The 23,004-nt window shown below is 41.7% G+C and overlaps 3 protein-coding genes across 13 annotated transcripts; 1 reads left to right on the forward strand and 2 right to left on the reverse strand.

Moving 5' to 3' along the window:
- Positions 1-853: 853 nt before the first annotated feature.
- Positions 854-6,128, reverse strand: c18h1orf198 (chromosome 18 C1orf198 homolog). 2 transcript variants are annotated; one of them, XM_061753249.1, is made up of 6 exons: positions 5,799-6,128; positions 5,539-5,589; positions 4,773-4,895; positions 4,356-4,523; positions 1,822-2,151; positions 854-1,156 (listed from the first exon to the last, which is right to left on the reverse strand). In XM_061753249.1, exons 1-6 carry the CDS (start codon positions 6,093-6,095, stop codon positions 1,100-1,102), a joined length of 1,026 nt encoding a protein of 341 aa, XP_061609233.1. In that variant the 5' UTR covers positions 6,096-6,128; the 3' UTR covers positions 854-1,099. The 2 variants fall into 2 exon arrangements, with proteins under 2 accessions (XP_061609233.1, XP_061609232.1); XM_061753248.1 differs by having other exon boundaries at positions 854-1,159.
- A 414-nt stretch (positions 6,129-6,542) lies between these two features.
- Positions 6,543-7,914, forward strand: ost4 (oligosaccharyltransferase complex subunit 4 (non-catalytic)). Its single transcript, XM_061753250.1, has 3 exons — positions 6,543-6,547; positions 7,125-7,262; positions 7,784-7,914. Exon 2 carries the CDS (start codon positions 7,126-7,128, stop codon positions 7,237-7,239), a length of 114 nt encoding a protein of 37 aa, XP_061609234.1. The 5' UTR covers positions 6,543-6,547; position 7,125; the 3' UTR covers positions 7,240-7,262; positions 7,784-7,914.
- Positions 7,915-8,061: 147 nt separating this feature from the next.
- On the reverse strand, positions 8,062-22,628 carry agbl5 (AGBL carboxypeptidase 5). Of its 10 annotated transcripts, none has more exons than XM_061753240.1 (16): positions 21,287-22,620; positions 20,309-20,581; positions 19,463-19,634; positions 19,212-19,378; positions 18,169-18,346; positions 17,919-18,097; positions 16,951-17,509; positions 15,760-15,929; positions 15,552-15,687; positions 14,784-14,998; positions 13,773-13,975; positions 13,021-13,212; positions 10,847-10,968; positions 10,708-10,760; positions 10,137-10,240; positions 8,062-9,602 (listed from the first exon to the last, which is right to left on the reverse strand). In XM_061753240.1, the coding sequence occupies exons 2-16, from the start codon at positions 20,521-20,523 to the stop codon at positions 9,523-9,525; spliced, it is 2,745 nt and encodes a 914-aa protein (XP_061609224.1). In that variant the 5' UTR covers positions 20,524-20,581; positions 21,287-22,620; the 3' UTR covers positions 8,062-9,522. The 10 variants fall into 10 exon arrangements, with proteins under 10 accessions (XP_061609224.1, XP_061609225.1, XP_061609220.1 ...); XM_061753241.1 differs by having other exon boundaries at positions 13,021-13,194; positions 21,287-22,618; XM_061753236.1 differs by having other exon boundaries at positions 8,062-9,599; positions 19,212-19,634; positions 21,287-22,628.
- Positions 22,629-23,004: the final 376 nt, after the last annotated feature.

A 23,004-nucleotide genomic window follows, 5' to 3' on the forward strand; every position in this document is an offset into this window, starting at 1 on the left:
GTAAACCAGTGCATTAGTATGTCAGTAAAATTGTTCTCGAGTGGCATTTAGGACAACACCGCATCACAACAGCGCCTTTAAAAAGATGTCTTGTGTATCACTCAGAGCGCACACACACAAAAACGATGCAGATGAGCATGTGACGTGATGCTACCGCGCGTGTGATTGGTCAGCACAAGGCTACAAAAGTACCTGATAAATACTCCACGAAGGACAATGTAACATTTAAATGAGGGCTAAAAATAGCAATTAAAAAAGCCATTGAGTTGTTTATTAGGCTCTTGCCATGACTCTTTGCTGTACTGTATCTATTTTGACCCTCATGTGGTAACATTTTTGTTTCCATATTTCTTCATATAAAAGAAATTGGTTCTCATTAGATTAACGAAGGCCGATAGCATCTGGCTAACAAACAACAAAGGCTTTAAGGCATTTTTACATGCATTAGCTAGAAGCAATTGTTACGTGCTAGTCCGCTAATTAATTACTAAACAAGACCGCTTAAGTTGTTGCCGTGTTTTTATTTTAAGTTTTTGCACTTCAAGAGAAACGCTCTCTACAGAATCAAAATGACGGGCAGGCTTTTGGTGGCACTTGCTAATGACAATCAAGCTAACTCAGGGATTCCCAACCACTGTGCTGCAGGAAATTCTCCAATTTCACTTAATTGGTCGGAAAAATCATTCATGTATCTTTGTTCATCTATCTTTGCCAGCGACATATAGTGACAAGCAGAATTAAATTATCTTCCACTAGATGGCAGAAGGCACAATTAACCTGTAACCAACAGAACAATAACTTTGTGTTCAACAGATCTCACGCCACGTAAATGTGCGAGTAAACTGAGACGAGACCATTTCAGTATATATTTAGTGATTTTTTCCCCCCCCCCTAATGTAAGATATGTAGCTTGGGAAACACTGAGCTAACAGATACTGATTCAATTGGCGTGGGAAAGGTCCGGTAAAGGAGTCGAGAGGACAGGCAGTGTTTGGCGAGAAGAAAAAAAAAAAAAAACAGGGCACGCGATTGGATGATGGTAATGTCATTGGTGGAGTGGTGGTGATGTCATCCAACGGCCCCGTCTCCGCTGCTGGGTTTACCAGTTGTCCAGGAAATCGAATCCTGTCTTCAGGATGTTGTTACTGCTGTTAAACTGCTAAGAGAGGACATTTTATTGAGTGATTGAGATAATGGACAACTATGCCACTATTTAGGTTTGGATCATAATAAAAGCTTTATTTTATAGCACTTTTCATGGGGCCAAAGTCTGCTAAACAATAACTCATGGGGCTAATTAGAATGTTGAGAAGTAGCTAGCATTGGCCGGCTTGACAGCGAACAGCAGCGTGATGGAAGATTCTAGTAAAGGTCCTATAAAGCAGGCTGGCAAACTAACGGAGGCTAGCGTTAAAAGCTAACGGGAATCTAATGTTGGAAGCTAAGATTCGAGGAAACATTGGAAACTAACATTTGTGCTAACTTCAGAAGCTAATAGTGGTCTTCCTTACCTGTAACTTTAGAGGTAACATAGGAAGGTAACTTCAGAGCTAAGCTAACAATGAAGCAAACAAACTACAGTTAGAAGCTAACATTGGAGGCAATGTTGAAAGCTCATGTGGAAGCTAACATTGGAAGCTAACATTAGAATTAATGTTGATAGCTAACTTTGGAATTTTACATAGAAGCTGATGGCTAACGTTGGTCATCCTTAGCTCAAACGTATGAGGTGATACTGGACGCTAACTTCAGCAGCTAACATATGAGGTAACATTCGAAACTAACTTAAAAAGCAAATTGATTTGTTGTTTTCAAGCTCACCTGGGAAAAGGCAGGACTGCCGGGCGAGGCGTCCTCCTCTTTTTCCTTGTTGCCAGGGAGAGCGGGGCTCTTGGCGAGGGGACTGGGGGTGGGGAACACCTCATCCACGGTGTAGCTGACAACCGGCAGGGTGCTCTGCGACCGCTCCCAGCCCGCCCCCGACGCCGCGACGCTGACCGGAGGAACGGGGCTTGGCGAAATGGAGATGGCGGCGGGAGCAGCGACGGGAGGTTGCGGGGCCGGAGGCTTGGGCGCTCGCTGCTTGGCCGGCCTGGACAGCGGCGGTGGGTGGGGGTCCGACTCCGGCTCTTTGGAGGGGAAAGATGCCTCCTACGGACACAGTCAAGTGCTATTCTTAATCGGCCCGACTGTGCTTTTAGACTTTTGTAATATTAGTTTTAAAAATGTTCATGTAAAATTTATTATTTTGTATTCATTTCACATGAAATCATTTGTTCATGTGTTTATTGTAAATAACGAAATACACAGTAAAATAAACATTTTCAAAAATGAGTTTGCCACAGTTATTCTTAATAACATTAAAATGAGAAGTTATTTTATTGAAATTATTTCACAAATTTTGTTTTTTCTCCCCACAATAGTAAAATATTTTTTAATTACATAATTTGTTTATTATAATTATAAATATTCAGATATAGGTCAATTATGAATGTATTAATAAAGTATTTTAAAAGATTACATGCACATTCTAACTTTTATGGATATTCATTTTAAAAATCTAATTTGGCCATTGAGCACAAAAGCTGGCCCAACCCTGATTAAAATCAACACCCCCCCAAAAAATAATCATGAATTAAAATCGAGCCCCATTTAAATGATTTAATTGACTTAAAAACTCCACATTCCGAGATATTTAAAAGTAAAAGTGGATTTACAGCTTCCTGACGGGCAGGACACAGCAAGTGAAGCTGGGAGAGACCACCTCATCCACACGCAGCTTCAGCACTGGGGCACCCCAAGGTTGTGTCCTCTCTCCGCTGCTCTTCTCGCTCTACACAAACGACTGCACCTCAACGCACCCGGTTGCCAAACTCTTGGAAGTTTGCAGATGACACCACTGTCATCGGCCTCATCAAGGACGGTGACGAGTCTGCATATCGACAGGAAGTGGAGCGGCTGGAGCTGCGCTGCGGCCGACACAACCTGGAGCTGAACATGCTCAAGACTGTAGAGATGATCGTGGACTTCAGGAGGCACCCTTCACCACAGCTGCCCCTCACGCTGTCCAGCTGCCTTGTGTCAACCGTCGAGACCTTCAAGTTCCTGGGAATTACAGTCTCTCAGGACCTGAAGTGGGCGATCAACATCAACTCCGTCCTCAAAAAGGCCCAGCAGAGGATGTACTTCCTGCGGCTTCTGAGAAAGCACGGCCTGCCACGGGAGCTGCTGAGGCAGTTCTACACAGCGGTCATCGCATCAGTCCTGTGTTCTTCCATCACAGTCTGGTTTGGTGCTGGTACAAAAAAGGACAAACTCCGACTGCAACGGACAATCAAAACTGCTGAAAGGATTGTCGGTATCCCCCTACCCACCCTTGAGGACTTTCACGCTGCCAGAACTAAGACAAGAGCGTGCAAAATCCTCTCGGACCTTCCACATCCCGGTCACCAGCTCTTCCAGCTCCTTCCCTCAGGTCGGCGCTACCGATCAATGCAAACTAGAACTAGCAGACATTCCAACAGGTTCTTCCCTCTTGCAATCAACTTCGTAAACAGCTAACCTACAATTCCATTGCAACATGCTGCCAATTTTGTCTGAGTTTGTTGTCACATTTCTGTGGGGCCAATTACATATTACTCGTGCACTCACTGTAGTTGTCTCGACCACGCTGCACTATTTGCATATCTCTTGTTGACCAATACTGGCCACTCATGCCAGAGGGGCATCTGCCCCATTTGCACACTGACTGAGGAGTATCTGCAACATTTGCACAATCAACATTGTCCCAGATTATCGCACTGCTCGTCACTTTAAACTGCATACACTCCTTGAAGTCTCGGTGCCATTGCATAATGGTCATTGCACCGGACTATTGCGAAATTAGTCATTCGAACTGCTCTAAGTGCTAGAGGACTTTGCATCTTTTTGCACAATTGTCCCCCCAAAAATTATAATTTGTACCGGCATTACCAGATAACCCAGATAGCAACCCTTTATTGCTCAGTGACTGATTTTGTCAATGTCCTTATGTCTCAAAAGTGTTGTCTGACTGTTGTCGTACTAAAGCGGCTCCAACTACCGGAGACAAATTCCTTGTGTGTTTTTTGGACATACTTGGTAAATAAAGATGATTCTGATTCTGAAAAGCAGAACATCTAATTATCATATACTAGTGTGGCCTGAACCACATTGCCAGGTAATTGTATGTGAAACCAGAATAGAACCAAGATTACCCAAACTTGTTTTTGTGAAATTCTTGTATTACAAAGTATTGAGGGATTTTAGCTTAGTTGTGTGATGATGTAGTAATATTGGTCCAAAACAGCTTCTACCCCTGGTGACAAGCGTCTCACCTGACGCAGATACGAGGGCAGCGGCTTCTCTCCTTTCTCCAGGGACTTGATCTGGCTGGGCGTCAGCGACTGAAAGTCGGCTTTCTCACCCTCCAGTCGTGACCGCTCGGCGCTGATCTTCCAGAAAGCGGACTCCTCCTCTGGACGCCTGCTCTCGCTCACTGACACCTTGGTTAGATACAAATAGAAATATAATATAGAATACCTTTTATACCCTTGTTGCATCTCATCTCCGCTGGGAAATTTTCATCCATTTTAGCGTTGAATTCAAAGTTTTTTTCCCATCAGGATTGGTGGTTGATGACATGAAAATGATATTGTAATTTTCAATGAAGAGAAAAATATCATTTTCATAAAAATTTGGACCACAATGTATACAAACACAGAAACCACCATGAGGCGAAAAGCATACAACACCTTGGCTCCGGTTACACTCTTGCCAAGCTGAGAGGAGTGCGGGGTCTTTGCGGGTTTGGGGTCCCCCTGGGAGACAGACACTCCCTGGTCGGGGCCCATTGTCAAGCTGAATTCCATTTGGCTCTGAAATACAGCGACACGTCTATAAGCCACACCTGGACAAAGTACGGCCCGCGGGCCACATCCGGCCCGTCCGTAGTTTCTTGACCGGCCCTCGCAGCCTTTATTAGTCAAAATAAATCGGAAATTGTGCACTGATTTTGATGTGCACAGTGGCGGGATGAGGGCAGTTTGCCCTGGTAATGATTTGGGAGTCCCACTAAGAACGACTAATATGAGTTACTGGTTTGTGCTCATAATGTCAGCACACTTTAAAAATCTAGAAAAATATGGACACTGAAATTTTTTGGGGGGGGTGAATGTTAAATATTAATGTTAATGTGTAGATAAGTCATTTTAATGCAATCATTATGCATAGTTTTTTTTACATTTATTTATTTCCCAATTATAACAACATATATCATGGCTACACAAGCAGTAGCTTATTAAAATGATAATAATAAGATCAAATTAATTGTTCCAGAAGATCAAATTAAGTTCACCTGTAAAGGTCTTAGTGCATTTTAGGTTCATCCTTAAATTTCCTTTGACATTCTAGTATCCCTCACGTTTTATGAGTAGCGTATATACACATTTGCTCGACATAATAAAGTACAGAATATGCAATAATGTCATCGTACACAGATAAATTAATCATGATGTTTACCTTGGTTTCCCATGAGAAGGGGGACGAATGCTCATCTTGCCATGTAATATCCTGAACAAACAAACAAACAAAAAAAGAGTACACACACTTTTTCACATGTCAACTCCATGGTTTAGATTTTATAGATTATTTAGTTCTGGATTACAAATGATAATACCACAGTAATAGTGTTACGTGGCTAGCAGTTAGCAATAAAACTAGCAGGCGTTTGGCCTAAAAGCTCTGTGCTTTTAATTTCCATAGCGACATTTTCTCGGCACCTCTTCCCCGAAATGGACGATCTTCTGTCCGGTCTGGATGAGTAGCTTGGGGTAGCAGACCACCTCGTCCCGGTCCACCCGGTGCATGGTGTATCGGGCTCGGATGTGCGGGTCCATCAACCAGTTGTCGATGGCGTTGTCCTGCTCCTGCGGCGACATTTTGTCCCACGTCGAGCCGTGCTTGTTTTTGATTTTCTCCCGCTCCTGCATGATTTTATTGGCCATGGAGTTGATGGAAGAGAAGTATTGGAATTTCTTGTCGTCCATGTTGTGGGCTTCGACCGACGCGGCCGCCATCTTGGATGTCTTCCAGCTGTTTTTTGTTGTGGGAAGGAACACGTCAAGGAGGAGGCGGGGCGTGAAAGATTCAGAGGCTTCACGTGAATTACGGACTCTCCTCACTTCGCAACGTATCTGGGGGTATTTTTAGGGACAACATGCAAACGGCTAGGGTCGAAAGCAATAAAGCAGAGGTGGATAAACGTACTCACACCTCGTACAAGTGTGCCTATACTCACGACTTTTGGAGTTACGAGACGTTCTTGGGCAACAAGGACACCGTACAAGCAAATAGTCGCGTCAGTGGTGCATTAGATTTACGAGTGTACCAGAACGCATTGTGCGTTTACGTGACGTGTCTTTCCGCTTAAACCGGAAGAGACTGTAGTGCTCATCTGCCGTGAGTTGTGGCTTCTACAGAACCACCACTTTTTTTTTATAACAACAAAAAAATCAATTAAAGACACAACGTAAGTACTCTCATTACTCAACAAACTCACTACAACCTTACATTTTCTTATCTGGGCCATGTGTCGACCCCTGCGTTGGCGCTGCTTTGGCTAATTTTAACTAGAGAGCTTAGCTAACATGTTCGTAGATTTTGCATTAAATCTCGAAAATGTATACTTTTTTACGACTTTCCTATCGTCAGTGAGAACAACTAAGTTGTGTATGTCTGCACACATTCATTATAATAGGATTATATTCACATTTCTGTGTAATAAAATTAGGAATTAAAGACTTTATTTTGTACTTCATGAAATATCAATATTTAGGGTGGCGAGACACCTAAAAGTGGTGGTGAGCCCCTTCCTATTTTGTTTCCTTCCTTCCTATTCATGCATCCTATCTATCTAGTTTCCTTCCTTACTATTCATGCATCCTATCTTCCAGCCATCCTTCCTACTTTCTATCCTTTCATCTTTTCATCCTGCGTCACTTTCTTAAATAAGTTATTTAACAGTGTGTATCTACTTTTGGCGTGCCGTGTATATTGAATGTGCTTTCTGTGAGCTGATGTTATTTTCCCCTCATGTTATACAACAGAATGGTGACAGACGTGCAGTTGGCCATCTTTGCCAACATGCTTGGCGTGTCCCTGTTCCTGCTGGTGGTGCTGTACCACTACGTGGCCGTCAACAACCCAAAGAAGCAGGACTAGGAAATAATTTGGACCCTTGGCAGGTGAGTGCAAACTCCACAGCCACCAGTAAGACTTGATGGTAGGAAAGGACATGGGAAAGATTTGGTAACATTCATGCACAGGAAAACCAGATTTCACAGAAATGTAAGATTCTCTGATCAGATGAAAGCGAGGTCAAAGTGCAGCGGAACGATGGGAAGAAGTATGGAATAATCAAATCATACCACGTTATGTGCCCAAACACTTCGGGACATTATTATAGCATGGGAGTGCATAACTGCCTATGTCTGATTACGTTTGAGCCCCTGAAAATTGAGATAAGTGGAAAGCGTATGGAGGGCAAAATAAACTCATGATCCAAACAAAGCGTACCACATTGTGAATTAGTTGGAGGGAGTGTTGTCACTATATGAATGTATGTCTATTAATGGAATGGGCACACTGGTGTTTTGATCGTTTTAAAGTGAGAAGTACCGGTACTACTAAAGTCTACTGTCTACAAATCATTATGCTATATAAAAGAAAAAACTCAAATGGCATCAATTGTTTTTTCACTCCACAGATGGATATCATCACCATCGCCCAGGAAATAACCCCCCCCCCCCCTCCAAAAAATGATTTCCTAAATATTGTGCAGTAGTTTTTTTTTTCTAAATAAAAATGCAAAAAAAAAAAGTATCTGTATTGGTTTTATATGCAGTTACCTAACCTTTGAGCCAAGGCACCTACCTACCTTATATTAGAGAAAAATTTGCCATCTCACCATCAAAATAAATATTAATCATCATTGACCTATAGCCACAGTAAAATAGCAATGTACAGATCACGAACAAATGACAAATATTTGGTCCCAAAATACTTGTATAGCATAATATTCAACACTTATTGGTCCACGGAAAATATATCATTACATGGGACACACATTTATTACACTTAATCACAGAAGGGGACATAAATGACTTAAAATTGATCAGCTTAAGGGTAGTTAAAGAAAACATCTAAAACTCATTTTTGTAACAATTTTCGGCGGTATTGCTCGAACGGAACCTGCCAGAATCAATTAAACCACACAATCTTCTGTACAACATCGAGTGTTTAAAGGAGCAGCATTAAAGTGGATACTTCATTGAGGCAACATCTTATAGAATGAGGTTAACTGACAAGGTGCTCGTTAGTAAATGTGTATAAAGTGGTACCTGATTTAAGAGTTTGACCAAGCTTGGAACTCAATTTACTTGTCCCATTAAATTAATCAGTTCCAGCCCTGAAAACACCATAATGTTTTTTTGTTACATATAAGAGAATGTAATGAAATAAAGTAATCCCTTGTTTATCGCAGGGCTTAGGTTCCGGACCACACCTGCAATAGGTGAAATCTCCAAAGTAGCGCTCACATATCTTTTTTTTTTTTATAAAGCTGTATGAACCTTCGCAGACAATCCTATTAACCTCTATCATACACTATTAAACACTTTATACTCTTAAAACACCTTTTAAAAATGTAAACATACCACAAAAAAATTGCACTATGAATCTGAAAAAATAAAATCAATGCACCGAATCCGCAATAGGTAAACCGTGATATAGCAAGGGAACACTTATAAAATGTTAATTCCTGTGCGTACTGTATTCGTGTGTTGGGTGTGCCTTTAAGGGGCGTGGCCCAGTGAGTGACATGAAGTGACGCAGGTTAGTCTGCGTGTGAGCGTCTGGGTGCGAGTTGTGGACTACAGCAGCTCCTTGTGTGTGTGTGTGTTCTCATTTTGTATTTAACTGTCCTGTTGGAAAAACACTTGAAAGTATGGCTCTCCTTGCCTACATGTGCGGGCATTACAACATCGCAATTGCTAAATTTGTTAACATTTCAATCGAGTGGCAGCACATCTGAAGCTTGTTTGCAACACAAAGTAAAAAAAAAAAAAAAAAGAACAAGAGACTGCTCGTAACTTGAAAAATCTGCAAGTTGGGGCACTCCTTAAATCAAGGTACCACTGTATTTGTATGTGTTAGGGTGTCATAGTCTACAGTGTTTGAAGATAAAAATGAAGGTACTCTCTGCTTACACTCACTGTGGTGAAGGCACTTAAACCTGACAACAACAAAACGACTGCAGTACACTGACTCAATACGGAAATATACGTGACACTCACTGGCCACTCCATTAAGAACAGCCGCACGACCTAATGACGGTAACTGCACATGAAACGGCTGTCGCTTTCAAAGTTAGCATTGTCTTTCTGATGAGGCGACACAGGTTGTTGAGGAAATGCGGAGTTCCCGGAATTGTCAGCACGGGGGTCGCTATTTCACAACGTGGGCTCGGGCGGTGGTCCTCTTGTGGGCTTTACACGTCTGCTGCTTGCTTCGCTCTTCGTCATCTGCTGCGGGGCATAACAAAAATTCCGTAACTAAAAATGCATTTTAATGTTCAGTCGAGCTACGCAGACGGGCCGCGCGGGCCAATTCGTCGGTCACGTGATGCAATGCGGCGCGACCTCAGGAGTATAAAGAGGCCTTAAAATCCCACCTTACATAAAAGGTAATCTGTCAGTTTCAAAGCTTAGCTGCATTAAAGGTCCAGTATAAAAGGTATGTCTATATGTAATGAATTCTATAAAAAATAGTGAAACATTGTCACAGGGTTAAAAACGCATCTATATTAAAAGGTTGTAGCGTTCGCTACTTGTCACCATGCAAACGAAATACCACCTTACATAAAAGGCACTTTTATTGACGAAAGTTCTAAAAGGAAAAAAATTTCACTGCATCAAAACGAAAGCATGAAAGCAATGGCTTATAAAGGGAAACACATTGTCATGGGGTCATAAATCAAACAACATTGAAGCTGCAGTAATGTACTTTCCACAACTGGCCATCATGCCATCAAACCGTTAGCTCATGGATCACGACGTTACCTTGAATGATTACGTTGGTGCGGCTTTTAGGGAGACGCGCCGCGGCACCGTCTGACGCCCCCGCCTTCCTGTTGCGTGCGCCCGCGTGTGGCTGCAGCTCGCACCTGCACGGGCGACACAACGTTCAAGTCCACAACACGTTACCATTCTGACAGTCCGTTCATTGAAGTTAGCCTAAACCTTTGACTCTTACTGGCTTCGGCCATAAATGTGACAGTGGTATTTGTAGCATTAAAAAAAGATTCAACAGTTTATCTAAAATGCTGATGATACTCTTGAGTTTAGAGTGTCATCAGCATCTTGCAACAGAAATAGACTGGAAGAGTCACAGAAAGCAAAGAAGTTGACGTCCTTGAAAACTTGCATGGATCAAAGCCGCCTGTTGTAAATTTTGCCGTTCAGCTCCTTTTGAGAGAACAGTAAAATGTGTAGAAAAGTATTGAAGAAGGTAAAATTAAGTTTACCTGGGAACGTTAAGTGAATTTTATGTTCATCCTGAAATTTCACATGAAAGCCCAAAATCCCAAACTTTTTTTGAGTAATGCAATAGAAATAAAATTATGGGACTCACTTGCTAAATTTGACCGAGGCCAGGATGTGCTCAGGCCCACAGTCTTTAGCAGTCTGTGACAGATGAAGAAAACAGTAAAAACTCCATCCAACACCAAATGATTTAATTACATAGGAAAACTAGTATACTGGAGGCTGACCGCTGCGGCCAGACGGTGGCCGGCGTTTCGGTTTCCTCTTCCGCCTCGGCCGGGACGTGCGGGTAAAGCTGGTTTGCACCAGGCTGCCGCCGAGGCTGCCTGGAAGTCTGCAGGGCCCAGGCCTGCCGAGCACACATGGAAGGTAAAAAAAAAACAACCAAAAAACAGCAAAGCGGGAGTAAGAAAAGTAAGGCGCTTCACAAACACTTGATTTTTATTTTATTAAAAAGCAGCACAAATGAACATTCGAGTTGTCTTCTAATGACAATTAGCACCACGAGGCCGAGGAAAAGGCACAAAAACTTTACGTTGTTAAAAATGAAAGTTTTAGTATCAGTAGCTATTTGCAAAAGTCACAGTGAGAAGCTTAACAAGTCCCACAATGGTGTCCGTGTGCCAGTAAGATGGCTCCCCCGTACCTTTTTCACATCATAACTACATCAGGGTCCAAACTTTTTCCCACTGTGAGCCGCAGAGAGAAAAATAAAAGGGAGGTGGGGGGCAAAAAAGTCCCTCATCTCAGGTTATCGAAGGAAAAGGAAAAGCATTATCTAAATTTAAAACAACTTATAAAAAAATTTAATTAGTCATATCTTGTAGCATATTTATTTTTCATTTTAATAAAAAAAAAAAACCTATGACAAATTTTTATTGAGGTTTTAAATCAGAAAAATAATTAAAATAATGCTTCATTTTTTTTGGGCCATCTTTTGACATTTTAACTTTTACTCGGAACCTTTTGATGTGGGCCGTTAACAAATGAGCACTGGGCTGCAAATGGCCCTGGGGTAGACTTTGGACATCCATGACTTAACTCTTCTACAAAATAAGAACATTATTTGCCAACAATCCAGCATTGAATACATAAAAGACACAGAGTGGAGCTCCTACAAGCAAAATGGGACGCTCACACGCGACACGACAAGATAGCAGGCCACAACATTTAACATAACTTTTAACAAAGTCTTCCTGCGTTGATGGTGCAATTTAAATATCTGGTTCTGAAACACTCAAACCTCACAAAGCATCTTATAGGTGTTTCACGTATGAACCACAAGCTCATTTAGCATGTTTGCGTAACTAACAATGCTAATGTTGACACAAAAGAGGCCACCATTACAAGTACTAATCATGATTTTTTTTGTTTTGTTGTTTTTGAAATACCTTGACGAGCTATAGGAATCATGTACAACCTTTTCTTTAATGCACACGATAGTCTTGTTACCGCTGAACAAGATAAGTTTATATTTAGTCAGGAAGAGAACAAAACCTACAGAATTAAATCACGTGGACTAAAAGTGTTTGCAATTCAGCCACAATAGCCCAGGAAGCTGAATAAGGGGGAAATTTTTTTTATATTGCTACCAGTTATAATGCTTGCATTTGAAAATCTCAAGTGCAACAGGGATAAAAGCAGTAAACCCAATTAACTATTCTACTAACTTTAATAATAAAATGTTCTTATAAATCTACATTGTCCAATGATTACTTTATTCTCAGAAAATTACTCGTTTGCTTCACAAAATTGCAACATTGTTTCCACATACCCTGAAATTATGTATTATCAGTAATCTTTATAAAAGTAATATTTATTTATCAAAATGTATTCCCTTTAAGGGAATTTAAATTTTAACTCCTTTACATTTTTGTTGCGCACCCCATTTGCAGCTTAGTTCATCTTTATATTAAATTTGAGCTAAGAAAATAACACAAATGTAAAAGTTTTCACACCCCTCAAAGTACTGAATTTGTATACATTCAAATATAAACAGTTTTACACCACTTCACAATAATAAACATTGAACAACTGATTAACTATACTTAACATTATCTAGTGCTTCATTTATTAAAGGTTGTTTTTTGTATTCGCATTGTCAAGTATAATTTTTGTCTTCGGTAGCTGCTAGAAGATAACATGATCGTCTACTAATATGGTAGTTAGCACCAGTGATGTTGGGAACATGGAGACCGTTACACACACACACACACACACACACTTCAATGATTCATCGACTTGATAATTTAGTCCTTCGTCTCCCTAGCGGGGGAGTTGTTGGCGGGCGGTCCCCCCGGGAGGAGGCGCGGGCTGAGCTTGGAGAGCAGCCCGGGCCGGGGCAGCGCCTGCAGGGGGGGCAGGAGTGAGGACAGGCTCGGGGGCTGCAGGGAGTACACACCTGCCATGCTCGAGGAGACCGCCGCCGCCGCGCACACCGACGACGAAGAAGACGAGGAGGAAAGGAGGAGTGAGGGTGGCGGAGGGGGGTGGGCAGATGCGTGGCTGTTGCCGGGGGAACGCAGGATGGTGCGTTGGTGAGGAGGCGGGCGTCTCTTCTCCGCAGTTTTGGCGTCTACGGAGACAGACAAACCTGCTGACAAACATGCAGGACCGGGAGTGGGTGGCAGGAGGAGGGGGGCATGTGGAAATCCATGCAATTGACATTGCGCTAAGCCACGCCCCGGAATTGCAGACCGGCCAATCACAGCACAGTGATTCATCTTACTGATGAATGCAGGCTCCGCACAATCTGAGTCCCTCAAGAATCAACACCGGTGTCCGATCCAAGGTAACCAATGTACTTGTGTTATCTGTAAAATAATGCCATGCTGTTTTTAGCCTGTGAATAAAAAATGCTAACATGCAACCAGAGAGGTGTTTGGGAGTTTTATTATGCTTGTGCCTCACGTCAGGTAACCAGCTGCTCCTGGACATACAGAAGCGAAAGTTTAAGAGGGGATAGAGCCTTTTCTTTTACTGCTCCCCAACTCAGGAATGACTTCCCTCCTCGTTTCATCTGCGTTTGTTCTTAGACTGCAGACGGTGGCAGCCTCATGTTGAAAGCTTGTCGGTCTTAGCAACATTAACCAAAGGTGAGGGGCCCCAATCTTAGTGAAACATCAGTCACGAAACGGGAAAACGGCAACTCACCCCGTACGGGTCCGGCAGACTTGTGGCCGCGGCCTCGCCCGCTGCCGCCGCTGTGGCTCTGCGGGTGCGCCCGCGGCGGGGGGCACCCGAAAGTGAAGCTGGGCGAGTTGGGCATCTTGGGGGAGGGCGTCAAGCTGCCGCTGCTCTGACTGTTGCAGCGCAGCCGCACGAAGGAACCCTCGGACGGCGGGTCGCTGAGACCGCTGCCACGCCATCGCCCACACATACGGGTTTTAAAAGTGTGTACAAGATTGTGGCTGTGTTCAGAGTAACTCCCTATCATCTATTCATTGCTCCTCTGCTATATCGCAGTTCATCGTTTGCACTTCCATTTATTTGCATATAATTGTTGTTTTTTTTACGTTATACAGGCAAGTCAGAATTTATAATTGCGAGCCTTCGTGTGGTACCACGTTGTGCTACAACATGCGGGGCAGCACTGAGGTCTACTGAAAGAGATGAAGTGTAAATAACAGCAAGAAGAGCAGGCAGAGAAGGTCCACAACTATCCTCCGGTAACAGTTGTTTGAATATATGCCTGTGAATATTGTAGGCTATGTATGTCTTACTGCTATGTGTCTGGTAAAGTAGCAGCTGGTTGAAGGTTTATAATTATATAACAACGTTAATTCCCATTAGCTCATCTATGCCATTTCACATAATATCTGAGCATTAAGGTAGCGGACTTTCGTTAGATGAAATGATATGGTTTGGTTGAACATTTTGCTGTCAGTTCCTCTTTGGAGAAGCACAAACGAATACTTTGACATGCGTTTTCATATGTTTGAATGGGTGTTAATGAGTGTAAATGTATTCAAAGCCTATGTGAGGGATACAAAAATGTTTTTATTTTTTTTTTTAAATGCGACAATAACAACGAGGCGTGTCATTTGACTGATGTGTAAACTACACAGTACACTTTATAAAAATCCTGAGATAGGGAATGAGTGAACGATTCCGAACACAGCCCGCGTTGCGTGTGTGCGTGTATGCACGTGTGTGAAAACTCACTTGAGGAAGGTCTTGGGCGGCGACGCCTTGCCGTGTTGCTGCTGCTTGGCCGGCAAGTTGGTGCCGAGGTGGGCACTCTGGGCCTTGGTGCTGCGCACGTGCTTGAGCACCCATGCCCGTAGGTTGCCCAGGCAACTGTGCTCCGACAGGACCAGGCGGGGCCACGGGTTGCACTCGGCCATGTCCAGTGCAGAGATGGCCACGGCGCGCCCCACCTTGTGGGGGCGACAGTTGGAGGTGAAACACTACCGTAGCATTCTCCAGACACCGTGTACCAGTGTGTAGTATGACATCTAAGCTTGATAAAATACTATTAGCCAATACCTTGACTCATTTTTGAAACCATAAAACTATATCTTCGGCTAGCTCAATGCTAAAAGTCACTGCAAAACACCATAGACAGGCTAACAAATAGAATGGATAGTCGCCGTCTTATAACTCACTAAGCAACGGTTATTTGAACACAAACAGTATTTTGTGTTTTTGTGTCTTTTGTATCTTTTGCAAAAAACAACTGTCTTACTGAGCTTAGTTGTGATGTCTTCATGTACTGTATACTGCCTCAAGGTGGCCAAGGCACACACAAAAAGGAGTAGCTCAATATCCATTGAATTAAAGCAAGAAATGTGGCAAACATTTTTTTAATGCTTTACATTCTTTAATTATGTAATTACTGGATGATTTCAGAAAGTACAATATCATAGAAGTTGATTTTTATGATTAAAAGCACACATTTCATAATGTTTGGTGGATGTCATCCTACTGTACCTGTTCGAAGATTTCCGGCGTGTACTTGAGCGGAAATGTCGGCGTGAGAGGGGGCGTGGCCCGCCCGTTGTCATGGCATGCAGCTGGGACGGCGTTAAAAGCCTTTCCTGTGTTGTAGTTGCACTCTAACGTGTAGCTAACAAAACAGCAAAGACGTACTTAATGTATGATCTCTAAATATGAATGTGACGGCGTCCGTATATTTCACCTGTGCAGGATTCCGATGGCTTTGTGAACGGCGACCCGTCCGCTGCCTTCCTTCGATTGGCCGTCGCGTTTGTCCCGCGCGTACATGTTCTTCTCGGAGAAGTTGCAACCCAGGAAGTCGAAGTGTGGCGAGTTGATGGCGATCAGCCTCGGGTACAGCATGTTCTCCACCTGCGCACACGAGAAGCACCGCAACACATCATTTTCGCTCATCTAATATCCCTCACGGGACGAATAAAGTATAAATAAAGTCGATCGATCGATCTGCTCGGTTGCCAACACCTCCGTGGTGACAAATATGACATCACTGCTACAAAACAAATCTAATTGCTATAATGGATCTGGGCACCATTTTCAAATAATATCTCCTTATAAATGATTGATAAGTAGGTAGGTATTTTGTCTTAAAATGACTTTTCTCAAATTCCAATTTCTTTATTAGAATTACTTTGTACTAAAATATTTTTTTCTTTAGTTTTTTGTTGAATAAATTTTTTTTTGTACAATTACATTTTTTTTTTTACTTTTTAATATTAAAATTACAACTTTGGCCTGAAAATATTGTGCCTTTTTCCTCAAAATTCGGACTTGTAAAAATTACAAGTAGACCTTTTCTCACACCTTTTCCCAAAATATTACAGCTTTTTAGTAAAATTCTCTCAAAATATTAAGTCTTTTTCACAAAATTCACTTTATTTTTTACTAATTCTTACTTTCTCATAAATTGCAACAATTCTCTTCCAAAATATATTTTAAAATATCTGTAAAAGTAAACAAAGTTAAACTTTTATCTTGTGAAATAGTAATATATTCTCAAAATATTACATGTTTTATGGGGTAAAATTCAGTTTGTTTGCATAGAATTCCGACTTGTAATAAAAGTTTTTTTTTTTGGACACAATTCAATCTTTTTTTTCTTGCAGCTTTTGCATTAAAATTCCAAACTTTTTCTCATAAAATTTAAATTTGTTTTGTAATTTATTTATCATAGTTTTGTTTTTAAATAATTAATTTTTCACAAAATGTCAACTTTTTTCCCCCCATGACCAATACTACGTTATTATTTTAAAAGTTTAAAAGGAGTGGTCCCTGAAAAACCACAACTTCATTCTCAAAATACAAACTTTTAAAGAATTCTTTCTCTCAATATTACATTCATTTTGTCTTGGTAAAATGTTCCGCTTTAGTTTACCTGGTGGCTCTCATCAGGTAGATTGTTTCCGTACATGAAGCAGCCCCGCTTGGAGGCATGGCCGTGCAAGTCCACATAGTAGGCCACGCCTCCCTCCTTTGGCTGAATGGATTCCCGATCCTCTCCCTCCGCCTGCGCTAGTTTCGTTGCCCCCTCTTTTGGAGGCTGTGGCGGTCCACCTGGCGGTGGCGCGTTGGCCGTGACGATCTCCAAGGAGCTGGTGATGTCGTCCTTCGCCGTCCACCCGTTCTCCTCCGTCACCATGGCAAGCTCGGGCTTGGGGAGAGTCGCGTCCTTCGCCGCGTTGCGCTGGTTCAGGCTGACTTCCAGGGCGGTGAGGGCAGGAACTTCGTGCTGATCGGCAGACTCCACGTGAGGATGAGGGGCTTGGACGTGAAGGGAAGGCGTCTGGGCCCCGCCGGGTCGCGCGTTGTTGTACGTCGTACGGCTGCGCAAGTGGTGGTAGAGCAGCAGCGTTTTGGCAGCGTAGATGGACGGGTGCAGCTCAGGGCTGGGATTCATATACTGCCTGTTCAGGTTCACGCCCCGTGAATCAGTCCTACACAATAATAATAACAGCGTTTGCTTTTATGACAACACATTTTTACTTCTTCATAACTACAATCTTTGGCAGGATATTGCTGTACAGTGTCATTAGGTACACGTGCACAATCCAAGTTCCAATACAAAAATGACCTTGTCGTGAAATTGATTTTATATTCTATACATTGTTTTTTAAGACATTGCTTTTTTTTAAAAACTTGTTTCCAAAATATTACTTTTTCCTCTTTATTTCTTCCTAAAATTGAAAAAAATGCTCAAAAAAATTACGACCTTAACTTAAAAAAAAAAAAAATCTGTTTAAAACTCCTGTCAAATTTTTTTTTTTCCTCATAAAATTACAACTTCCTATAAAAAAATAAAAAAAATAAACTACTTTAGGAACGAAGGGGGAACGTTGTTCTGACCTGTAGTGGCCTCTCACGACGCCATCCGGGTTGAGCATGGGTATAAGCTTGAAGACGAACATGTTTCTGAGCGCGTGGGCTCGCGGGTCGTCTTTCCGCAGAATAAAGTCCAGGAAACCGTTGAAGACGAACGAGGACGGCGTCTCTCCGGGGTGCACGCGGCTGCTCAGGAAGAACACCTGCAAACACGCGCAATGGACTGACAATGTCTCCTAGACAGCAAGGTATAAAAATGGACGTGTATTCGTACCTTTTTGTTGTCAAAGCGGTGAGGTCGAGGCGTGTCGGCGTCTGGGAAGAGCTGCGGTAGACGCGGCTCGCGCTCGTCCCGCATGCCGCTACAGTTGGTCACAGTGAGGAGGTCCACGCGGTTGCCGTCCAGAGAGCGACACAGCAGCTCACGCCGGTAATAAACATCGTCTGTGGGGCTGACACGCGTAGGGGGCATCAGGACCATTACTCTTGTCTCGAGACATTTGTTAATATTCATTCATTCATATTATTTAATACAATTTTTCCTCAAATGTAATGTGAGAAAAAACGTTTCATAAACTATTTTATTTAACCTTTATTGATTGAGGTAAAGCAATTGACAACAAAATTAAATAAAAGCAAATGTAAAGACACACCAAACAGTACAAAGTGATAGAGGCAGAACACTATGACTTCTATCTTAAAACATACAAAAATGAATATTGTTTTGTAAAATAATTTTTTTTTCCAGCTGGAAAAAAAATTGTGGCTTCATTTTTATTTGTCCTTTTTTTTAAAAAAAAAAAAAAAAAAGTTTCCCCAAAATATTAGTAAAATTCCAACTTGTTTTGTAAAAAATGTATTTCCTCTACAATCTCCAATTTTGACTTCAGTCTTATAGAATTCTGACTTTGTTCTCAGAATCAGACTTTTTATCAATCTTTCGTAAATGTATTCCTTTTCCCCTCAAAAGTACAATTTTCTTGAAACAACTTTTTCCTCATTAAAAAAAAAACTTTTTTTGATTTTTCCTATTTTAAAGAGGGAAAATGTCATGAATTGACATACAATCATACTGTTTTTTTTAACCACAAAATTGTATGATTATTTTTTTATATATATAAAATCACAAGTTTATTCTCAAAATATTAAAAATGCACAAAACTGACGTTTTTCTCAAAGTTGACTTTTTTTTCTCAAGAATTGCATATTGTTTTTGTAAATTATGAGTCTCCCCCCCCCCCCCCCCCCCCCCCCCAAAACAAATTCTTAAAATCTCTTTCTGTTACTTAAATTTTTTGGGGGGTATTTGCGTGTTACCTGGCAGAACCGAGCTGGGTTGCGTCACAGTGGCTGTCGTCCAAGCATTGCAGCATCTCCTGGCACTCGGTGTACGAGAAAGGGAAGCAGAAGGAGAAGAAGGTGGTGGCACCTCGAATCTCCAGCAGACGGTGAGTGAAGGACAGGATAAACTGGTTGCGTACAATCTGGAGAACAAGAGAAGCAAAAGCTAAATCATTGTTAGTATTAATAATATCACTGTTCCTATTTGATAGGTGTGTGTTTGGTACCTCAGTAGCGGGTCTGTCTCGGATCCTCTCCCACTTGTTCTTGCCGGGGGAAGTCCGTACGAGAGGCGTCATGCCTTGACTGTAGAGTTTCCTCTGGTTGTTCATGTTCATCACGTTGATCTTAAGCAGCTTGCCAGGCGCCGCGCCGTGCACACTGAAGTGGAACCACGACCTCAAACACACACACACAATAACATTTATTACAGAAATATTACGTCTTTCATAAAATTTGAACTTTTGTCTCATAAAAATACAATTGCAACGTTATACCAACAAATTAATTATTAAAATGTATTTTATTTTTTATGACTTCTTAAATTGTTTTTCCATTTGTTTTTGTAAATTTATCATTTTAGTTTTTCCTGGAAAACTGAAACCAGTCGCAATTTTTCTTTTTCATAACATTTTGAGTTTTTCTGAAATAGAAAAGTCCCTTGGTAAAATGTTTTTTTTTTTTTCAAAGAAAATGATGACTTCTCAGGAAACTGAAGCCTATCTTGAAATACTGAGTTAAAAAAAAATGTTTTACTCTAAAAAATGTATGACTTCTTCCTTGAAATATTCCATGGAATTTTTGGGTACAATTACATTTTCCAGTAAAATTGTAACTTCCATTTGTGGGTTTTTTTTTTCTAAAAGAAAAAAATAAAATAAAAAGGACTTTCTCATAAAATTAAGGCTTTATTCTCTCCCTAAAAAATTACACCTTCACTCTTGTAATATTTCCAACTTTATTCATTTACAATATAACTTCATTCATGTAATAATAACTTTAGAAAGAAAGAAATTGGCCAAATTTGGACATGGAAGGTTTTGGCCCAACGCCAGTGCAGTGTAGTCAGTCACCTGTTGCCATTCTCGTGTTCCGTGCCGGCACAGTCAGGCTGCGTCCACACGTTGAACTCGTAGTCGGGCAGGTTGGCGGCAGAGGCCGGCCCCCCTGCGTGAGCGCCACCATCATTGTGGGGGCTCGGCGTGCGCTTGGTCATCCTCTCCACACGGGCCAGGTTGCCCGAGTCGAACTTGGAGCTGAACACGATGTTGCCAAAGCGAGCCTCCATGACCGAGAGAGGAGCTTCCTCTTAGTACGCTTTCACATGCCACAAAAGCTGATGAACCCTAAAAACACAGAAAAAGAAAAGCAGTCTACAGGAGGAATACCTCAACTTTGAAGTTCAAGCTTAAGTATGTGCTCTATACTTTCTATTTTTCTGAACTCTAACATTTTCGTCCTCATCAAATTAAGTTGATAAAATTCCAGCTTTACTATTTATAATTATTTCTCAACATTAATTTTGTAATCTTGCATGGCTCTCTCTTAGAATTGCAACTTAATTTCTTGCAATATTTATCTTTTACTCAAAATATTACATAGAGAATTGAAAAAAAAACAACAGCACATTTTCTTGCATAAAATAACAATTCTTTGTAAAATACTCTCTAAAAACATTTATTTCAATTTTATTCTAAAAATATTACTGGTTAAAAAAAAAAGGATAATATATCTTCATTCTGTGCAACGTTATTCTCAAAACGTGATTTTTGGGAACAAATGTTTGACTTTTCTTCCTCCATTTCAAAACTGTAACTTTGACAGTAACATTTAAACACTTGTAACATTGTCTTTTTTATGTATAAATGTCATTGCTGGCACTGGAAACGGTGGGTGCAAGAATATAAACATAACAGCGACACCCAGAGGTGGGCGGACAGACTACAACACTGACCAAACCACACATTTCTCGACAACAAACACTCAGTTATAGAAAACACCTATCACATGAATGTTTGAAAATGTGACGAATGTGATTGCTTGCCACTAACCAGCTCATGTTTATGCGGCAGGACACAACAATGCCTCAGCTCAGGTTCCGTCCCACCGCCGCCGCCACCACCACCACCACGACGCTCAGCTGACCCACAAAACAGACTCAAGACATCGGTGGTGAATTAAAGCCTTTCGCACTGTCCCATCCGCCGGACAGGACGACAGCAGGGTTTGATTTTCATCCGGTCCGAGTATTAAACATCTGCCCTGGATGCTCCGTTAACGTTCAATGGTCCCTGAACGCCACCTTGGCGTTACCAAGCTACAGGGGACAACTTAGCCACCGAGCTGCTAGCAAGAAAACACGGTCGCTTTGCTCCAAATTCACGGCGTGTCTCCTCCACATCGTTGCTGAATATCAGCTCGAACGTGTCCTCAACGCCGCACAATTAAATATCAACCTCATTAACTGTGCGGTCGATCGACATCCGTATGTTTTGATGTCAAGTAGCTGTCCTCTTGTTTTTTTTTTTTTAACTAGTTGGTCGCTTCGCCTGAAGCATTCAGGACCTCCTGTAAATGTGAACGCCCACCTGCGTGCTGCGTTCATTGGCTTCGTGAAGTTTTTGTAATTATTACTTTAAAGAAAAAATAAGGCTTTACTCTTATAAACAAATATTATCCTAATTATTTTATATTTGCAGTAGTGGCAGTACATCATGGAAAGTTAGCCGAAACGCGTACGTGTGTTGCGTTCACTGACACTGACATGTAAATATGAGTCTCTTCAGTCGGCAACTCCGCCTGTATGAAGCGTTCAGGAGCTCGTGTAAAAACAACGCCGAGCACTTGTTGATGCCCGGACGCGTTACTACCGTGTTTATATGTGTGTCTGTGGTGCACTGTTGATTATTTTAGTTTCCCATTATTATTAAATTAATTTCAGTTCTATGTTTTGATCAATTTGGAAGATTCCCCATTTAAAGTTCGCGTGCTCACCTTTCTCATGGGAAGTTTTTCATGTCAGGGTCCCGGGGGTCGTCGGCCTTCTATTATGTTGTTAACCAGTGCGACCAAGATTCCCCTTGACGTGGCCACGCTGTGTGACGTTAACGAGCCACACGCGAAAAACGTTGCACTGTGAGAACGTCGATTACCATGGTAACAGAGTGACAGTTTTAAACGGTGACGTCCCTCTACTTCTCAAACACACGCATGCCCACACAACCTATTGTCTAAATTTATACACTTTATTTATTTATTCCTGGTGTTTAGTAATGATTTTTTGTTATTGTATTCAGTACATTTTTTTCATTGTATTCTAATGCCTAAAATGGCAAATTAGCTGAAGCTAGATTTGTTCTATGCATCACATGTTCCCTTTTTCCCCCCATTCCATTCCGCAATGGAGAGGAATACACAATATTTCATCTACCCAGAAAATAAACAACATTTATTATAATAATCTACTGTTGCAGGCTTTTGGTAAGGCTAACTCATGTTACCTAGAAGCATGCAAGCAACTCAAGCGTTTGGTCTGGCCGACTGCTATTATAATTCATAGAGTTGGTATGTGAGTGACGTGTTTTAATCTTGCGACAGTTGACATTTCCATAGTCAAATTCTACCTAGTGATACGTCCATGGAACAAATGTAGTATAACACAAATATTACAACAGTACTGCGTAGTAACTACACAGGAGGAGGACAAAACGGGGGTTCGGGTACAATATTAAGTGGGCACTGCCGCCCCCCCCCCTCCCCCCCCCCCCCA

The sequence above is a fragment of the Phyllopteryx taeniolatus genome, chromosome 18 (genome assembly GCF_024500385.1).
Source record: "Phyllopteryx taeniolatus isolate TA_2022b chromosome 18, UOR_Ptae_1.2, whole genome shotgun sequence".
Lineage (NCBI taxonomy): Eukaryota > Metazoa > Chordata > Actinopteri > Syngnathiformes > Syngnathidae > Phyllopteryx > Phyllopteryx taeniolatus.